This window comes from Alligator mississippiensis, chromosome 1, assembly GCF_030867095.1.
Source record: "Alligator mississippiensis isolate rAllMis1 chromosome 1, rAllMis1, whole genome shotgun sequence".
NCBI lineage: Eukaryota > Metazoa > Chordata > Crocodylia > Alligatoridae > Alligator > Alligator mississippiensis.
Window position 1 is genome coordinate 349641334 of NC_081824.1, and position 17032 is coordinate 349658365.

Below are 17032 nucleotides of genomic sequence, written 5' to 3' on the forward strand. Positions count from 1 at the left end.
TTTTCATAGCATTTACAACATCTTGTCAGTATTTAAGAATTTGGAGGGTAATGGATTTAATAAGACCTGGTCAGGTATAGTAGTTGGTCCCCTCATTTCATGCTTTGCCTTACTGTGTACCTACTTACTAAATGCATTCTTTATATTCACTTCATTTTGACCCATTTCTTTTTTTCTATTTTTTTTTAAGTCCCAGGGGTGGTGATCTTCAGCTGTGCCACTTAGTAATGCCAATGTTCCATATGATTGTAAATCGCATTACCTTTCTGAATAGAGAATGTAGTTCTAATTCTGAAGGCCATTAAATAGCTCTACTAGCTTCTGAACATCTTATGCTATTGCAAGTTTATGCTTATTTGTGTGTTCTTTCACAAAGATAAATTTAAGAATGTGCCTGTTTTTGCAGGGCCAACCCTTGTAAAATTTTCAAACACTTTACATGCAAGAACAGATTCAGTCAGAACACATCATACTAGTAGTATAAGGGTGCGTACAGACATTCAGGGCAGGAGGGGGCACTAAAAATAGCCCAGTGCCAGGGAGAGGGTAGGAAAAGCACAGCCTTGAGACTGGGGTCAACAGCTAGGCTTCCCAGCCCTGGGCTTGAATTGGAAACTGTACAGATGTTCAAGACAGATGAGTTGAAAAATGGACAACCCAACCTAAAGTTAGGTGTACCTCAGAGGTAGGTTTAGCTTTGATTGATCTAAAAACAGCTGATCCAATTTAAGTGTCCTGAACTTATGTACTATTTGCACTAAGATTGACTTGTGTAAGGTCCACATCTAGGTGAACTAAGTTTGATTGGGTAGCCATTTTCAACGCAGTCTAACCTTCCCCTAATGTCTGTACCTAACCTAAGAGCAGACTTGGTGCTTTGCAGTTTGGTCCTCAACTTGAAAGGTAAGAAATAAAATCTCATGGGAAGAACTAATAGTTTTGGTTTGCTTTATGTTTGTCTAGCTTGCGCAAAGTGAAACATGAAAAAACATTATCTTGTTCTAAAAGAAAAAACTATCTCTAATTCTAATTTTCTAATGCAGTTGTTTTCGGTGGAAAACCGCAAGTTTCTACTTCATTAATATGTTTGGGTTTAGAAGTTTTAATAAATCTTTAATATTTTCAGGGAGGAGATATCACTAAACAAGATGGAACAGGTGGACGGTCCATTTACGGAGAGGCATTTGAGGATGAGAACTTTGAAGTGAAACACACTGGTCCTGGATTACTCTCAATGGCAAATAGGGGCCGAGACACAAATAATTCTCAATTTTTTATTACACTTAAAAAAGCAGAACACTTGGACTTTAAACATGTGGTATTTGGATTTGTGAAGGATGGCATGGATGTTGTAAAAAAGATGGAATCTTTTGGTTCTCCCAAGGGAGCAGTGAGCAGAAGAATTGTTATTACAGACTGTGGACAAATATAGAATCATTGGTTTAACCTCATACCAATAATCTTTTAACAGCCTAAGTTGAAGTTTACCTGTTGGCCAATTATGTTCAGCATTTTGAAATGAACACTTCTGATGTATAAATGTAAAATTTACAGCTTTATAGCCAAGTATTTTTTTTTAATGTGTTCTAATTGATTTTGCATGTTGTGAAATAAAACAGTTCAAGCACTGGTGCATTTCAGGTGTATTTGTTATTCTGACATTTGTATTAAATGTCCATTTTCAAATTAAATCCTAGTCTTGTTAAAGCAATGGTCTGTGTCTTCACTTTGGTTTGTACAAGGAATATTACCGTTTCAGCTATTCTGGGTTGCTGCTCTGATGTATCAACATCTTGAGTAAGAGGATTTAGTATGGAAGTGCTGGAGACATGTGGAAACAGCTAATGGATTCACCTTTTAACATCATCCCTGTAAGCAGGACCACTTTGTTTTATACACTAAAGGCTTGTATTGGCTACTTGGTAGTGTTGTGAGTCGTATTTGGGTACCTGAACACTGATGTTGGTAAATTACTGCCTGTGTAAGGTTGTTATAGGCTTTCATTGTCAAGATCTAATGGATACATTAAGGTCTCTTTTTGTCATTAGGCTTTTCTGCACATATTATTCCTATGTACAGAGGATACTACTAATAAAATATTTGACTATAGGATAAATGAACCTAGTAACGCTTATTGGGTGGGAAAACTGGAAACAAAAAAACAAACCCTGAAAACTACTGTTCTGCAGACTTGCATCAAATGTTACCGGATGACCTTTTTGTCACCATGCTGCTTGAATCATTTGGGGCAAATGCAGTTTTTAGTTCTTTTTATGATAGCTTGTTTCTGCTGAATGGCAAATGTTGGCTTAAATTTAGTACAGAGCAACAAAGTAATTGTGTAAATTACACTTATTAATAAAGAGGGTTTTTTCTGTTAAACCTTTTATAAACATGATTAATGAGTTAAAGCAATTTAATTACGAAAGTTTTGTGAAGTATGTAGGTAATGTGTGAATCCTTCATATATAAAAAACAATCTTTTCACTTTTAATAAAATACGTTATTCATAATGTCAGTTTTGTAAAATAATCAGTTTTACAATATGAATTAAGCTAGAAAAGGTGGGGAGGATTGCAGAAATGTGTTTTCTGTTCTGTTCTTTCTTTGTGACTTTTTAAAAGTAAACAAAATGTAAAGCATCCATGGTTTTCTGTTGCTTTAAACTTGTGGAGCTAAATAAACGAGTCTGGAGCTTTCCATCCTCATGACTTCAAACTGTAGTTGAGTAGCAACAAGATTCAAATCACCATGATTTTATTACACTTTATCAATAGATAGTTATATAAAAAATAGTTCAATGTAAAATGAAACTTTTTGCATTGTTTTTGCCTAAATTTAAATAAAATTGAATTGGGAATTTGGTGTGTTTTTTCTGGTCTACTGGTATAAAAGCAATCAAGGAAACAGTGAACTTCTGAATTGTTTCTTAACTTCAGCTCTACCAGAATTCCAAAACATTTTAGTAAAGTTGGGATATTTTAGGATGAGTGTAGAAAGATGTAATGTTTAGATCGTTCTAAATACCTTTTTAAACACCATTGGGTCAGAGTTTTTAGTGAATTATCTGCAGTAACTCCCACGCTCTCTTTGAGTGACAGTTATTGTAGAACCTATATCACTGTTTAAGTGCATCTCAGGCTATTCTTTCCTGAGGTGTCATTTCTGTACTCATCAATGTGAAACTTCATTTGCCCTTTTTGTTGTCCATTCACTCAATTTCTAAGATCCTCTTGCAGTTCTCTAGTCAGCTGCTGTTCGTACCATTTTGAATGACTTAGTGTCATCTGCCAACTCAGTCATGTCACTATTCGTCTTACCTCAAACCACCTATGAACATACAAAATTGTTTGTGCACACCCCTTGCAGACCCCACTTCATATTCCTAGGGATCTACTGAACTCAAGGAGGTGGCCAACTAATTTTGTAGGTGGATCCCAGGGCTGGCTGCTATTTTCATGGGTTGGCAGGCCCCCCTATACTTCTGGGCAAGGGTCCCTGGCAGTCCTGCTCCTCCCTGGAGGTTGTCAGATGACTCCAACTGCCACTTAAATTGCTTAACAATGTTTCCCTTAATGGCTTCTGTAGGCCTAATCAGGGGATTAAGCCTACAGAAGCTGTTAACTGATGCTGTATTAAGCACTCTAGTTTAATATTTGATTTTAAAGTGCTTAAAGTTATGCATGCCATGAATTGTAACTAATACCATCTCAGCATTTAGTTAAACTCTAAACTGAAGTATCTTATTAAAATAAATTTATGTACAGCATGAATGCTAACTAATATCAGCTATTTACACTTTGTTAACTAATGTCAACTATATATGCTGTATTAAAGGACATAAAAAGGAGTTTACTAAAACTAAATGATAACCTTGAGACAAGCAATTTGTGCTAGGTATTAAATGCAAGCGTGCTGCATTCAGCCACAGTTGCTGCAGACAGGCTCTGTGGGGTGAGCACTTGTCCATACACAGAGATGGCATGCTCAACATCTCTGAGTTCATTGGAATGATGAGGCAGCATCTTGCCAGGGTGTAAAGATGTGGAAAATCAGTCACAGAGTCCCAGAACACAGGTATCCAGTACTGATAAAGTTCATATAAGCAGCATGTTCAGTGTAGTGCTCTTTCCCCCATCCCAGGCTTGCTTGCAGCAGCTGAGGCTCACAGCTTGGAATAGGCACCTGATTGGGGTCCAAGATGTGAACAGCACTAAGAAAGGAGGCAGCCAGCTGTCTGAACTGTGGTGGCAGTGATACCTGTAATACTGCTTCAGCTTCACAGCTGTTGCCTGAAATAGGTCCCTTCTGTGTTGCTTTTCATGAGGATAGCTTGATAGTTCTTGAAATGCCCCATCTTTGGCCCAGTTTATCAAATCTGTCTGCTATCACAGCCTGCCAGCTTTCAAACCATGGTAGGAGCTCCATGAACCAGGTAGCACTGTCAACCACAGTCGTCATTTGATCTTAAATGTTGCCTTGCCCTAAGAGCCTGTAAAGTTTAAGCATGCACTGTGTGCTAGGTGTGACTTCTAGCTCCTCACTCGAAACATGCTGGTAGTGCTACATATGCTTGATGTGGTAATGGACTGTGCTAAATCATGAATTCTACCGTGTGAGCACAGGCTCTGGTGGCAGCAGCACAGTGCCATGTGAGTTCCCATTTTGACTGGCAAAGGACTCCCTGTACCAGACCTTATGTCCTGGACAGTGCTTGAAGGTTTTCTTGAAGGAAGACACCAAGCTATCCACATCAGGAAACTGCTATCTGTCCCTTGCTAAAGGCAGAATGTGTGCATTGCAAGTAATGTGACCTGCATTGAGCAGCACTCATTCAAGCACATCAGAGAAAGTCTTGCACATGTAAATGGCATTGCTGGACATGAATGCTGAGATCTTGTTAAAATCTTTCCCATAGCAGACAATTACTTTCACAATTGCTTGCAATGCGATAGAAAAAATGACAGGCAAGATGAACTGGCTCTGTTTGAAAGACAGGCAGGGTCCTGATCTGTCCAGCTCCCTGGTACAAATAACTATGTGCTTATGAACACTTTATCTTGGGGGTCAGTGGATTCATCAGCCTCAATGGAGGATTCATACTCTGCCAAGGCAGCATTTGTAGACTGTACATGTGAAGCAATTGCAGCAGGGAGATGGTCTTGATGAAGACAGTTGGCATGTGGAAAACTGCTAGCATTGGGCATGTGTTGTTTCACATAGTCCCTTAACTTGGGGTGATCAGGTTTCTCCAGCAGGATGTTCACTGCTGTGAAAGCCTCCATGAGGGAAAACGCTGCGCCTCGCCTTACCAAGCTGCTTCCTGCGGTCCTTTTAAACAGGGAGGACACGGTCGCAACAGCCTTTCACTTCATGTGTGCCTCAGACCCTGACGTATTGATGTATGCTTGTTTTCCTCCACACATCCAAAGTTACACTGCAGGCAGTACAAAAGAGTCTGCCTCCTGTGTGCAAGGTCCCTGCAGGATACTGTCCTACATGGTGCAGCACTGAAACGTATTTGTCTGTCTTGGAGAATTCCTTGGTGTTCATTAACCCTGCTCCTCCTCAGTCTGCAGTATGCTGTAGTGACATGCCTGTGGGTGCTTCAAAAGCTGGCACCAAAACCTTCCCTGGCTGGCCCCAGACTGGTTCCTGAACTGAGCCTGTCAGGGGTTTAGCCTCTGATTTGCTGTCCCCATCCCACAGCTGTCCTCTCCCCTGTGCTTTTAGGACTCTAGAGGGCTTCTCACCCTTTTCTCTTGCATCTTTTTTTTTCTTTCACCAAAATTACAGAGCCCACACTTTTTCTCAGAGCCCACCTGAATTTGCAGTTTCTGTGAAAATTGCACGATCACAATTTCTGTAGGTCCCTACATATTCCTTCCCCTGTAAGAACTGACTATTTATAACTATTCTGTTCCGCCAGTTCCTGATTCACAACTCTAACTTGCCTCTAATTCAACACTTTGACAATGTTTTAAAAGCAACTTGCTCTGAAGGTCCCCAGCTCTTGGATGTTGCCACCGCACTCCTGACTTGGCAATCAATTCCTCTCATTGCTGATGTTCTGGCTTTGCAGGCCAGATGTGGGCTGCAGGTACCTCTGCTCTAATTCTGTGACCATTTAGTTTCATTAAAAACTTCTGATGCAGGATTTTCAAAGAGCTTACAAAAAAGGTCAGCTACACTATATCAGTAGTGCCCCACCTCCTGTTGTGGACCTCATTTAGCTCAGAGCTGTCATTTGGCTTGAGGGGCTGCCCACAAGTTTGGAAATACAGTGGCAAGGCAGCCCTAGCAGTATTAATTGACGCCCCCCTGCTGCCAAGTTTCTGACCTCTGGAGAGTCTCATGGATAGTGTCCCTGCATGCTAGATCACATTGGCACGAGTAGTCACTCAATGGCTGAATCCAAGTGTGTGGGATCAGGCTAGCATGCTCTGTTATAACATCTGCAGACTGACAGGAGGACCCCGCATGCACCATTATCCGCTGCCACTCATGAGGTCTGTGGGGCCGGAAGCACTGTCCTATATTAACTGCATCATCCTGATCTGGATGCTTGTAGTTTTCCCTGCATGGCTGTAAAGCCTAAGCAGGATGGAGCCCAGCCAACCAAAGCATCTTCCCCATAATTCCCAAGATTAGAGTGACACTGAGAGAAGCAGCTTGATTTCCATGTGGCCAAGGCCATCATCCTACCTTATGCTGTTCTGAAATGCTGCTTGTTTTCCACTGCTGTAAAATTATCTAAATACAGAGCATGTCCCCATGGAGGGACAAGGCAGGGTAGATTTGCACTTACAGACTACCTAAGACATAGAGCAGTGGTTCTCAACTGGGGTGCCTTGAGATCCTCTCAGGGGTGCCAGGCAACATTAGCACTGTTGAGTGTGCAAACATGATTCATGAGATTAAACTGAGAGATGCCAAGTCCATGGTCTGAGTTCTTGGCAAGTGAACTGTTCTAGTATTTTTCTAGTCAGAAAGACAGCAAAAACAAAAGGGCAGGCATGTTCTGGGGGGAGGGGAATATCGAGTCTTAAAGAAGGGTTGAGAACCACTGATATAGAGCATAAACTTTGGTAAGCTCCTGCTGGCTTCATCAGTGTGGAGGGAGGCACATGGATGGCCAGCTCCTTCCAGCCTCAAAGTAAGGTGGGCTTGTTGACTGTAGTGACAAGGGCCACCCACCCGGGGTGGGCAGGACAAGCCTGCCCTTGCCTTGCCACCAGAACTAGGCAGAGGTGTTGCATGGAGCTCTGCTCTAGTTCTTTCACTTCAGAGATTGCAGTTGCTCCTTTAGTGATTCTCAATCAGGGGTTGGGGTGCAGAGAGGACTTTTCATGGACAGTGGTCAAACCATAGCGGAGCTGCCGACAAACACTTCAACACGGTCTCCGCGACCCCCGCGCAAGCCGCCCGGGGGTGGGGCGGGAGGGCAGCACGGAACGCCCAGGTATCAGCCAATAGGCGGGCTGCACCACCCCCTCCAGAATATACCATCTGCCTCTTCTCGCAGGGGCACACGCGGTGGGAGCGTCCAGCGCGGCCCCCTCCGGGGGGGAACTACCCCGGAGCGCCCCCTGCCGCGCAGCCGCAGAGCGACCGCGCGTCTCCTGCGCCTGCTTCCAGCTCCGACCGCCCCTCCCCCGGCGCATGCGCGGTGCTTCTTCACTCCCAGAGGCGGGGGGGGTCGGATCCCGCGGACGGCTGCAGGCGGGCGCGAAGGCCAGGGGCTTATGGCGAGTCCGGCTCTGAGCCGCTCCCTGGAGCGCCTGAGGCGGCGCTACCTGCGCATGAACACGGGACCCGCGGGGGTGAGGGAGTGCTGGGGCGGGGGGAGTCGCCCCTCCCCCCTTTGGGTTGAGAGCGCGCACGTTGCCGGGCAGGGGCGGGGGAGCTCCGGGATTGGCTGGAGAAGAGGGGGCGGGACCTAATATGTAGGGCCAGGGAAGCCCCAGGATTGGCTGGGGGGAGGTGAGGTGCGGTGCTAATATGAGCCGCAGGATTGGCTGCAGGAGGAAAGGGTAGGAGTAGGAGTAGGATGGGGGCAAAGGAAGTGGGGCTGGACCAGCAGGGGGTGGAGACCACAGACCTGGCCTGGGGTGGGGTGCTACCCCTCTCAGAGCTGCCATGTGCTGGTCAAACCTGGCCTCCCCCAGCCCTCTGTGGGGAGCTTGTGCCTTTGCCCCCAGCAGTGCCCAGAGGGATGCCCCCTGTATCCCCAGGCTCCTGCCTCCCACCTTCCCTGTTCACATGCTTCCCATCCATGGCCCTGCCAAGCCCTGGCACCTCCTGGTCACCCTCCTCCTGGCCCTGGCCCTGGCCAAGCTGGTTGTACCTGACCAGGAAGGAGGCTCTGGCCGGGAGGGTCCCCGCAGACTGTGGGGCTACTTTCCTTGCCCTTCGCTCCTGTCTCTGAGCAGAGTATCACTGGACAGCGTCTGCTGGGTCCTTGGACTAGTTTGAGGGCCGGTGGGTACAGTCTGCTGTGCTCTGCTTGGTCTCCCCGCTTGGCACTTTTTTTTGAACCTCTAACCAGCACTGCCATCCCTGGGGTTTTTTGGGGTTTTTTTAATTATTTGTCCCAAGAAATGTGTTGCCCCCTTTTCCTGTAGCCTCCACGCTCTCTAATGAGAAACTTGGTGGGCTGGGCCCATGTGATTAAAGGGTGACAAATAGGCCTGGCCCTGGCTAAGCTGGCCCTCTACCTAACCAGGAAGGAGGCTCTGGCTGAAAGGACCCCCAGCTACTGTGGGGCCATTTTCCTCTTCCTTATCTGCTCACGTCTGGGCAAGGTTTCACCAGGCAGTGTCCACTGGTCCTTTGAGAGCCAGTGGGCTCTGGCCAGTGTGATCTGCTTGGTGGACCACCTGCCCCGCAGTGCTTGTTATCAACATCTGACCCTTGCTGTTATCCATGTTTTCTTTTTCTCAGTTGTCCCAAGTAATGAGTTGATGGGCAGTTAGTGGACTCCCTTATTAAGGGAGGCTTATAATATACTTGGTGGGCAGTGGCCCAGGTTTCCCAATGGTATATTAAAGGCCTGCACTGAGTTGTTGCCACAGGCAGGTATTGGGCATACTTTACAGACACCCCCAACAGCTGCCCCTTTGCCAGCCAGGAGAGACCCCAGTGCATGCATGGCTCAAGTGCACCAGGTTGTGGTCTTCTTCCACCTCCACCTGAACCTTCTGCTGAGGTGCTGAGTCCCTTGCCCTTCCCCCCCCACCTTTTTGTTTACATGGTCCCCATCCATGGCCCTGCCAAGCTCCAGGACCTCTGGTCAACCTCTTCCTGGACCTTGCCAAGCTGGCTGTCTACCAGGCCAGAAAGGAGGCTCTGGCTAGAGGGAACCCAGGCAAGTTATGGGGCTGTCTTCTGCCTCCTCCATTATTGACTCCAGGCAGAGTTTCACTACTTGGCATCTACAGGTTCCCTCAACTTGTTCAGGGAGCAGTAGGCGCTGACTGGTGTGTTCTTTTCAGTGTCCCCTTCTGGCTCCTTTATTATTAACCTGTGACTTCACTTTCCTGACTTCTCTTTAAGCCCCCTGTATTTAGTTGATGTGTCCCCAATAGCCTCCCTTATTAAGGGAGGCTTACAGTTTTTCCTTGGTGGGCCCACAATCCCTTGAGCATAACAAATATGCTTGTGTTGCACAGTGGCAGAGAGTGAGTGCTGAAATGGGGAGTGAATAGGGGTTTCTATGACCAGGGTTTTTTCCCACTCCCCTCACTTGCAGCCTTCAGCATTTAAAGTCTACGGCTCCCCACACATCAGAACTCTGGCAGCAGGGGAGCGGCAGTTAATGCTGCTGTGGCTTCCCCACCTACAGATTTCTGGACCTGTGGGGATCCCCTCCCTTGGGCCAAATGGCAACACCATGAAGTTGAGTACCACTGATATAGCCTATCTAGGCTTTTCCACAAGCTTTTTGAAAATCCTACATCAAAGGCTCTTAATGAAATTAAATTGTCATGGAATTAGCGCAGGGGGTGGCAACCTGCAGCTCTACAGGCCACACCTGCTGCACAAAGCCAGGACATCAGCAGTGAGGAATATTGATTGCTACATCAGAAGTAGGTTGGCAGCAGTCCAACAGCTGGGGGTGGGTGGTGGCCTACCTTCAGAGCAAGATGCTCCTAAAACATAGTCAAAACTCAGACAGGGAGAGGGCAGGGTAGATTGGCACCTTTATATCTATCAACTGAATAATATCTATATATAGAGAGGGATGAAGCACAAGCCTGTATTAACCCAAGTTCACTTAAGTAGCTGAAGTGAACTTGGAATCAGGAAAGCTTGTGCACATGTTCTCTGTCTCTGTCTCTCTATCTCTCTCTCCACTCCTCTTAGTTGGTCTACAAATGTACAGATCTGCCCTGCCTTCTCACTAACTTCAGACCAGCACAGCTAACAACCTTTCTCAACCAGGGTGCCTTGTCTATCAGATACTTTTCAGGGTGCCACGGTATGCTGTTCTGCATTAGTGTTAGGTATGCAATGCCTATGTCTGATTCACTGCGCAAACCCAGAGATTTCAAATTGGAATTCATAATGTCAGTGATGTTCTGACTCATTGTGGTCTTTCTGAACTCTTGGCAGTAGAAGAATTGCTCAGTTATTTTTCTGTAGAGCAGGTGTTTTCTGAGGGGTGCCTTGGGCATAAGACTTACCAGTGGTTGTGTTTGTCTGTTAGAGATGGATAAAAGACATTGCTGTCATAATGACTTGAGCGACGAGACTGCACTAATCAAGAAAGATTGGGACCTTCAGTTTTAGTAGTCTGAAAGGAAAGAAAGTCGGGTAATGAGCGGTGATGTGAAGGAAATAATGATAGTATTTGGACAGTGACTAGATGCATGACAGTGAAGAAAAGATGAAGATATTTCCAAGGTTATAAGCTGAACTCATGGGAAGGTTAGGAATAATGATTTGAAGAGCTGATAGAAAACAGAATAGAGAAGAAGTTCAGTTTGGGTCATACCATGGGACTGGGAGAAGTGTTAGCACTACTTAGAATGCCTAGCACTACATTGTCCCAGCCTTGTCTTTGGGAAGCTGGCCTACGTTCTGTCATAAGAACAGCCTTGGTCTATACAGATGTCTTTTCTTTGTTCCAGGAACTTCTGTTTCAGCTTTTGCTAGGCTAATTACTATGTCAGCAGCAGCTGGATACCTTACTAGAAATACTTGAGAACTATCAGAAACTGTAGTTTGAGGCAAGTGGAGGCCTGAGCTCCTCAGGCTAGGTACATAAGGCAATCCATGCTACTTTCTGAGAGCATCAGTTGGATATGTGTTTGAGGCCAAAACATGTGCATGCGAAGTGGCTGTGAAATGTGTTTTCATGGCCATTCTCCCCATCCTGAAAATTTTGGATCCACCTCCTTATTTGTCATCTTAATTTCACCTCTTTCCAAGTCCAGGCAAAGATTAGAGCCTCCCAGCAATCACGTCGTGAATCCCACCAGTCCATTTTCTTCCTGGAGTAACAGCTTTCTCCAGCTTGCTTGCTGATGTAGTTAGTTAACTCAGATAAAAGCACTCTGCTGAAAAGCTGAAGTTCAGCTCCTACTGCTGATCAGCAGGTATCCTGGTTTTCTCTGATAAAGAAAATCCCCAATTTTTAGATATAAAAAAGTAATATATTATGATGTTTCATTTTAATCACAGAAAAATGTGGATTTTGGTTACTTTTTTAATCTGAAAATTAGGAATTTTTTTTAATCAGAGAAAACCAAGATCCCTGCTAATGATGCATGATGAATGTTACAATTGTATCTAAAAGAATAACATTCTTTTCTTTTCTGTTAACATTCTGTTAATGTAAGTTCTTTTCAAGTTAGATGCATTAGTCCTTTGTGTGTTGTTGTCTACAGAAAGTTTGATTCCCTTAGCCATGCTAGGCCAATGGGCTGGGTAGACCTATGGCCTTTTTCAGATTGAGATTGTAATGTCAAGTACTTAGGAAGTGCTGGATTACTGTTTTTTTTATTTATTATGATACATTCTTTAATTATATCATCACGTAAGTATTTTTTTCACAAGACTTGCTTTGAATCTGACATACCTAGTCTACTTATGCTTAAGTTCTTTCCTGTAGTTTTTAAGGATATTATTTATTATAAGTTAACTAGTCAGTTACCCATCAAGAATGATGGAGTGGAGACAGAGCCCCATATCCCTCCCTCTCCCTGTCTAGGCCCACTCCCCGCTTCCCTCCTCCCTCTTGGGGTCTGGGCCTGCTCTCCCATTCCCTGCTGATGCGGGGGGTGTGGGGGAGGACCGGGCCCAAGGGTGGAGAGAATCCAGCCCACCATGGTGGCATGGGAGAGGGGAGCAGCAGGCCTGGGCCAGCACTGCTGGCCTCACCCTCCCCATTCCATCCATTCCATTGCCTCCGCCTCCAGGGAGCGGGGGGAGGCCAGCTCCTCACTGTCCCCACCGCCGCCTCCTGATTGGTTGTTCCAGTCAGCCAATCATAGTCAAAATAAAGCATTATGGACAGACAGATAGATTAAGGCTTTTATAATATTAGAATAGTTGAAAATTCTGGAGTGACGAGCAAAATATAGGACTAAGTGGAGTCATTTTGGTTCCTTCCTAACTTGCTTTTAGGTCTGTTTGTTTAAATGAACCTTGTCACTGCAGTATCTGAGGGACTCAAGTATTTAAAAGGAAAAATAGCAGTCTTTTCTTTTAGACTTTAGGACAAACAACTAAATTAATTTCATACTAATTTTTTGTTTGCTTCTGTGTGTATGAGGGTCACACATTTTTGTTAGGAAAAAGTCATCCCTTTTTCAAAGCAAGCAACTTTTTAGCAGGAGTTTCACAGTGAAGTGATTATAAACAATAAACATATTATATTATGATATATATTTATAATATATATATTGTATATTCTGTTATACATAATTATATTCAATTATGATGAGAAGTGCTGGGATCAATTTATTTGTATGTGGTTTGGTTTTTTTTAAGGATTGTCTTTCAGGTGCATTACGGACCAAATCTAAAAGTGAGAATTCCCCAACGTACACAGGTAATACAAGAGAAAAGGATGCTCCAGATGTTTTTATTAAAAGGATTCAGAATTACAATTCATTTCTCTTAAATTTCTCTTAAGAATTAAGAGTGCTTAGGAAAGTATGCTTATACTTTTTCTGTGGGGGAGATAAACTTGTCTTGGCTGGCGTATGTGAAAATCAGGTACCAACCTAGGAGCGTACGTAAAATCTCCAGGGAAACTCTAAAAGAGTTTTCCTGTGCTGCAGGTTTGGATGGGTTGTGAGGAGAGGAGTGGTCGGTGCTTTATGGCAGAAATATTAAACTGACCTCACCCCTCAGGCTGGATCTGGACCACCATGCCCCTGATTTCAGCAGTGGGCCCCTCCTGTCCTCAGTGCCCCTCAATTCCTGGCTTTTGTATAAGCCCCACAGGCTGCATGATATGGCTCCACAAGCTGTAAGTTTGACACCCTACTTTATGGGGATGAAGAGGAAGGTCATTGCTCCTATAGGGCACTGACAGACTTGTAGCTCCCTGCTGTGATTCCTAGTGCTTTGCAGGAAGTGCTATGAATTACAGCATTCCCCCTGACCAAGCAGATGTTTGCTGTTGGGTGTGGGAGGTTGGGGGATCGAGTTCCAGTTTGGGAGAAGGGAGGGGAAGGATTTACATCTGGGGTTTACCCAGCACTGGTGGGTGGTGCAAGTGGATTAGAGCCCCCCAAGGTGTTATTGGGGCATGGAATGTGTGTGTGTGTGTGTGTGTGTGTGTGTGTGTGTGTGTGTGTGTGTGTGTGTGTGTGTGTTTTGGGAGAGTAGTTGTGATAGGGGGTATTGCATATAAAGGAAGTTGAGGGATAAAGCTGACTTATACCTTCATGCTGAATAAAGGTGATAGGAGGTATAATTTGTGAGGCATTTTTTCCTTTTATAGAAATGTATTTGCATTCATGTTATGTCCAGATGCCACTAATAAATAGAGATTGTTGGCTGGAGGGGGCAATCAAATGCCTTGTGATATAAATAATAAAAAAAAAATAAAACAGGGAACTTATAATCATTTTAGACATTTTATAATAGTTCTATAATACATTTATATACTCTGTTTGCTCCTTAATATATTTAACAAACTTAAGACCAAAGATACTCCTTAAGTATTTGTGAGTAATACTTCTTACCATCCTGGCACTCAAGAATTGCAACTAAAAAGATATTATGTCAGAGCTGAAATTTTAAAGCAAATTAGCATAGGAATCCAAGCTGTAAAACTTCACAAAGACAAATCTTACTTGAAAGCAAATCTGAGGTTTCTGAAATAGTATCATCAACCAAAGTTTTTAAAAAGATCTATAACAGTATCATAAGCTGCACATTGTCTTATTTTTAAATCAGTAATAACACTTCTAAGTTGCAAGTTATTCTAATATTTCTCCATCTGAATGTAATTCCTTACTTACTAGACCATGTTTCATAGATTCATAGATGCTAGGGTTGGAAGGGACCTCAATAGATCATCGAGTCCGAAAGAGTGTTCTAATATAACACTCAATTACCGGTGGAGGCACATTTCTCACAGGAGGGCCACTCTCTCTCCAATCTCTCAGTCCTGATCCTCAAGGGAAACTTACACAGCACTTCCCAGAGACGAGCCTATGAGCTCCATTTCATCAACCTTCTGGATACTAGAGATCATGGACTAAACATAGACATTGGATTTTTGATACATTATAATCTGCCTGGCAACTGACTCCCCAGCCCAGCCCAGCCCAGCCTCTGGCTTGTTTACTTTTCATTCCATCCAGGAAGAGCACACACCAACTGCTGCAGCTTCCTTAGCCTGACAAAGGGTTTTTGAACCCGAAAGCTTGCTTAATAACTATTCTCCAACCATTTGGGTTGGTCTAATAAAAGATATCAAATTCACCCAAGGAAACTTGTCTGCCTATGTCCTTAGACCAACACGGCTACAACCCAAACCCCTGCTAATATAATCCAGGATTTTGCTTTCTTAAATGGTATTGCTCATATGGTAAAAATTATATTAAACCATGATGGATCCATGCTGGTTTAATGTGCTTTTCAGCTGCAAAATCAAGTATTTAATAATATGATTTATTTATAGGTAACCTGGACAGCTTGTTGGATAATACAGTTTCTTTGTCCATAAATACTTCACAATCAAAATCTGCTCAAATAGGAAGAAAGTACTACACCAAACCTTTCGACGATTTGTGTAAGAGGTTTAAAAACTTGGATTGGTAAGAATTGTTACCTCCTCTGCTCAACTCTTCTTATACTGCTTATCCTCCTCCCCTGCCTCCCCCTCCCCCCCCAAATTTAGGAAAGCCCTTAATAGGTTGGATAGCATGTTCAGTCTGATCCAGTAGTATATTACAGTACTGTGTACTCAGTTCAGCAGCTTTTTCGGGCCTCCTGTTACTTTGTTCAGTAATGATTTTGTAGAATTAAGAACCATGTGTATGTGTTGGAATCAGCTAATGGGATGTGGGGATTATACTATAAAAAGAGGATGGGAACAAAAAAGGAGAAACAGCTCAAATTGACAGGATTGTCTGAAATATCTTTAGAAAGAAGTTGGTTTCTGAAGATTCCAAAGAGATCATTTTAAAACCTTTTTATGCCAAAGGGTAAAGAAGCATATTGCTTCCTAAAGTTTCTTCTCTGGGTACCCTGTTTTAGGGGGTGGAGGGAGGGGACAGGCAGGAAATGTGTTTTAGTCTGCATTAATTTTCCCATGCAAGTGAAGATTAAAAATAAAAAATGTACTTATCTATACCTGGCATTTTTCAGTGCATGTAGAGACTGGGATAACAGTCCTGGGCTCCATATGCACTGGCAAGTTGAAAGGCCAGCATCGAGAGGGTCCAGAGGAGGGCCAATTGCATGATCGGGGGGCAGCAGGGTAGGCCCTACAAGGAGAGGCTACAGGACCTGAACCTGTTCAGTCTTCACAAGAGAAGGCTGAGAGGGGATCTGGTGGCCATCTGTAAACTTACCAGGGGGGACCAGAGAGGAGTGGGTGAGACCCTGTTCCCCCGAGTGCCTCCTGGAGTAACAAGGAATAACAGCAACAAGTTGATTGAGAGTAGGTTCAGGCTAGTCATCAGGAGGCACTACTTCACAGTCAGGGCATCCAGGATCTGGAACCAGCTTCCAAGGGAAATGGTGCTAGCTCAGGGGTGGGCAAAATGCGGCCCAGGGGCCAGATGCGGCCCGCCAGGTCATTCTATCTGGCCCAAGGGCCCCTAAAAAATTTAGAAAATTAATATTAATCTGCGCTGGGCTGCCTGTCATGCAGCCCTCGATGGCTTGCTGCAATTCAGTAAGTGTCCCTGTGCCCAAAATAATTGCCTGCTCCTGTGCTAGCTCCTACCTTAGGGGTCTTTAAAAGGAGGCTTGATTACCTAGCTGGGGTCATTTGAGCTTAACTTTAGTAGGGGTCATAAGAGCCCTGTATTCATTCCTGCCCAGGACAGGGGGTTGGATTGGATGATCTCCTCAGGTCCCCTCCAACCCTACTTCTATGAATCTATAGCACTTCTTTTGTGAAGTGATCAGCCCCATTTTTTTTGCTAGTATTTAAAATCTGATGGATAACAATGCCTTTCATCCTGAAGAGATTTTAAATTACTTTGGAAATTACTTAATGTTGTCTATTTGTATTCAGTAAAATGTAGATAAGTTAAATTAAGAAACATTTGTATTTCTGTGCAAGTCTTCTTTAAATTGCATGCATAATAGTTTACAATGGCACTGAATAACTTCAAATTACTATCACTGATTTATATTTCTTAGCTTTGATGATGAGGTAAATTATCTTCATGATTCAAGTCAGCTAGAAGAAGAGGATATTGTAAATGTTTATGGAAATTATATAATTAAAAATACAGCCATGCACACAGAAACAGGTAAAACAAAATATTAATCATTATTGTCTCATAACTCTTATTTTTATGAAAAATCAAAGCTTGATTTAGAGTTCCCAGGG

General features: G+C 43.8%; 2 protein-coding genes across 14 annotated transcripts in view; both read left to right on the forward strand.

Annotated features, from left to right (window-relative positions):
* The window catches only part of RGPD4 (RANBP2 like and GRIP domain containing 4), a 54478-nt gene extending 51618 nt beyond the window's left edge, over positions 1–2860 (forward strand). For both annotated transcript variants that reach the window (XM_059721032.1, XM_059721033.1), the window contains exon 29: positions 1127–2860. In XM_059721032.1, the coding sequence (XP_059577015.1) occupies positions 1127–1432 (306 nt within the window). In that variant the 3' untranslated portion in view covers positions 1433–2860. The remainder of the gene's footprint in view (positions 1–1126) is intronic.
* A 4817-nt stretch (positions 2861–7677) lies between these two features.
* Positions 7678–17032, forward strand: part of CCDC138 (coiled-coil domain containing 138) — a 120957-nt gene continuing 111602 nt past the window's right edge. For 10 of the 12 annotated variants that reach the window (XM_059721041.1, XM_059721040.1, XM_059721038.1 and 7 more), the window contains exons 1-4: positions 7678–7823; positions 12997–13057; positions 15146–15281; positions 16840–16952. In XM_059721041.1, the coding sequence (XP_059577024.1) occupies positions 7746–7823; positions 12997–13057; positions 15146–15281; positions 16840–16952 (388 nt within the window). In that variant the 5' untranslated portion in view covers positions 7678–7745. The remainder of the gene's footprint in view (positions 7824–12996; positions 13058–15145; positions 15282–16839; positions 16953–17032) is intronic. The other 2 variants (XM_059721035.1, XM_019484999.1) reach the window with 2 other exon arrangements.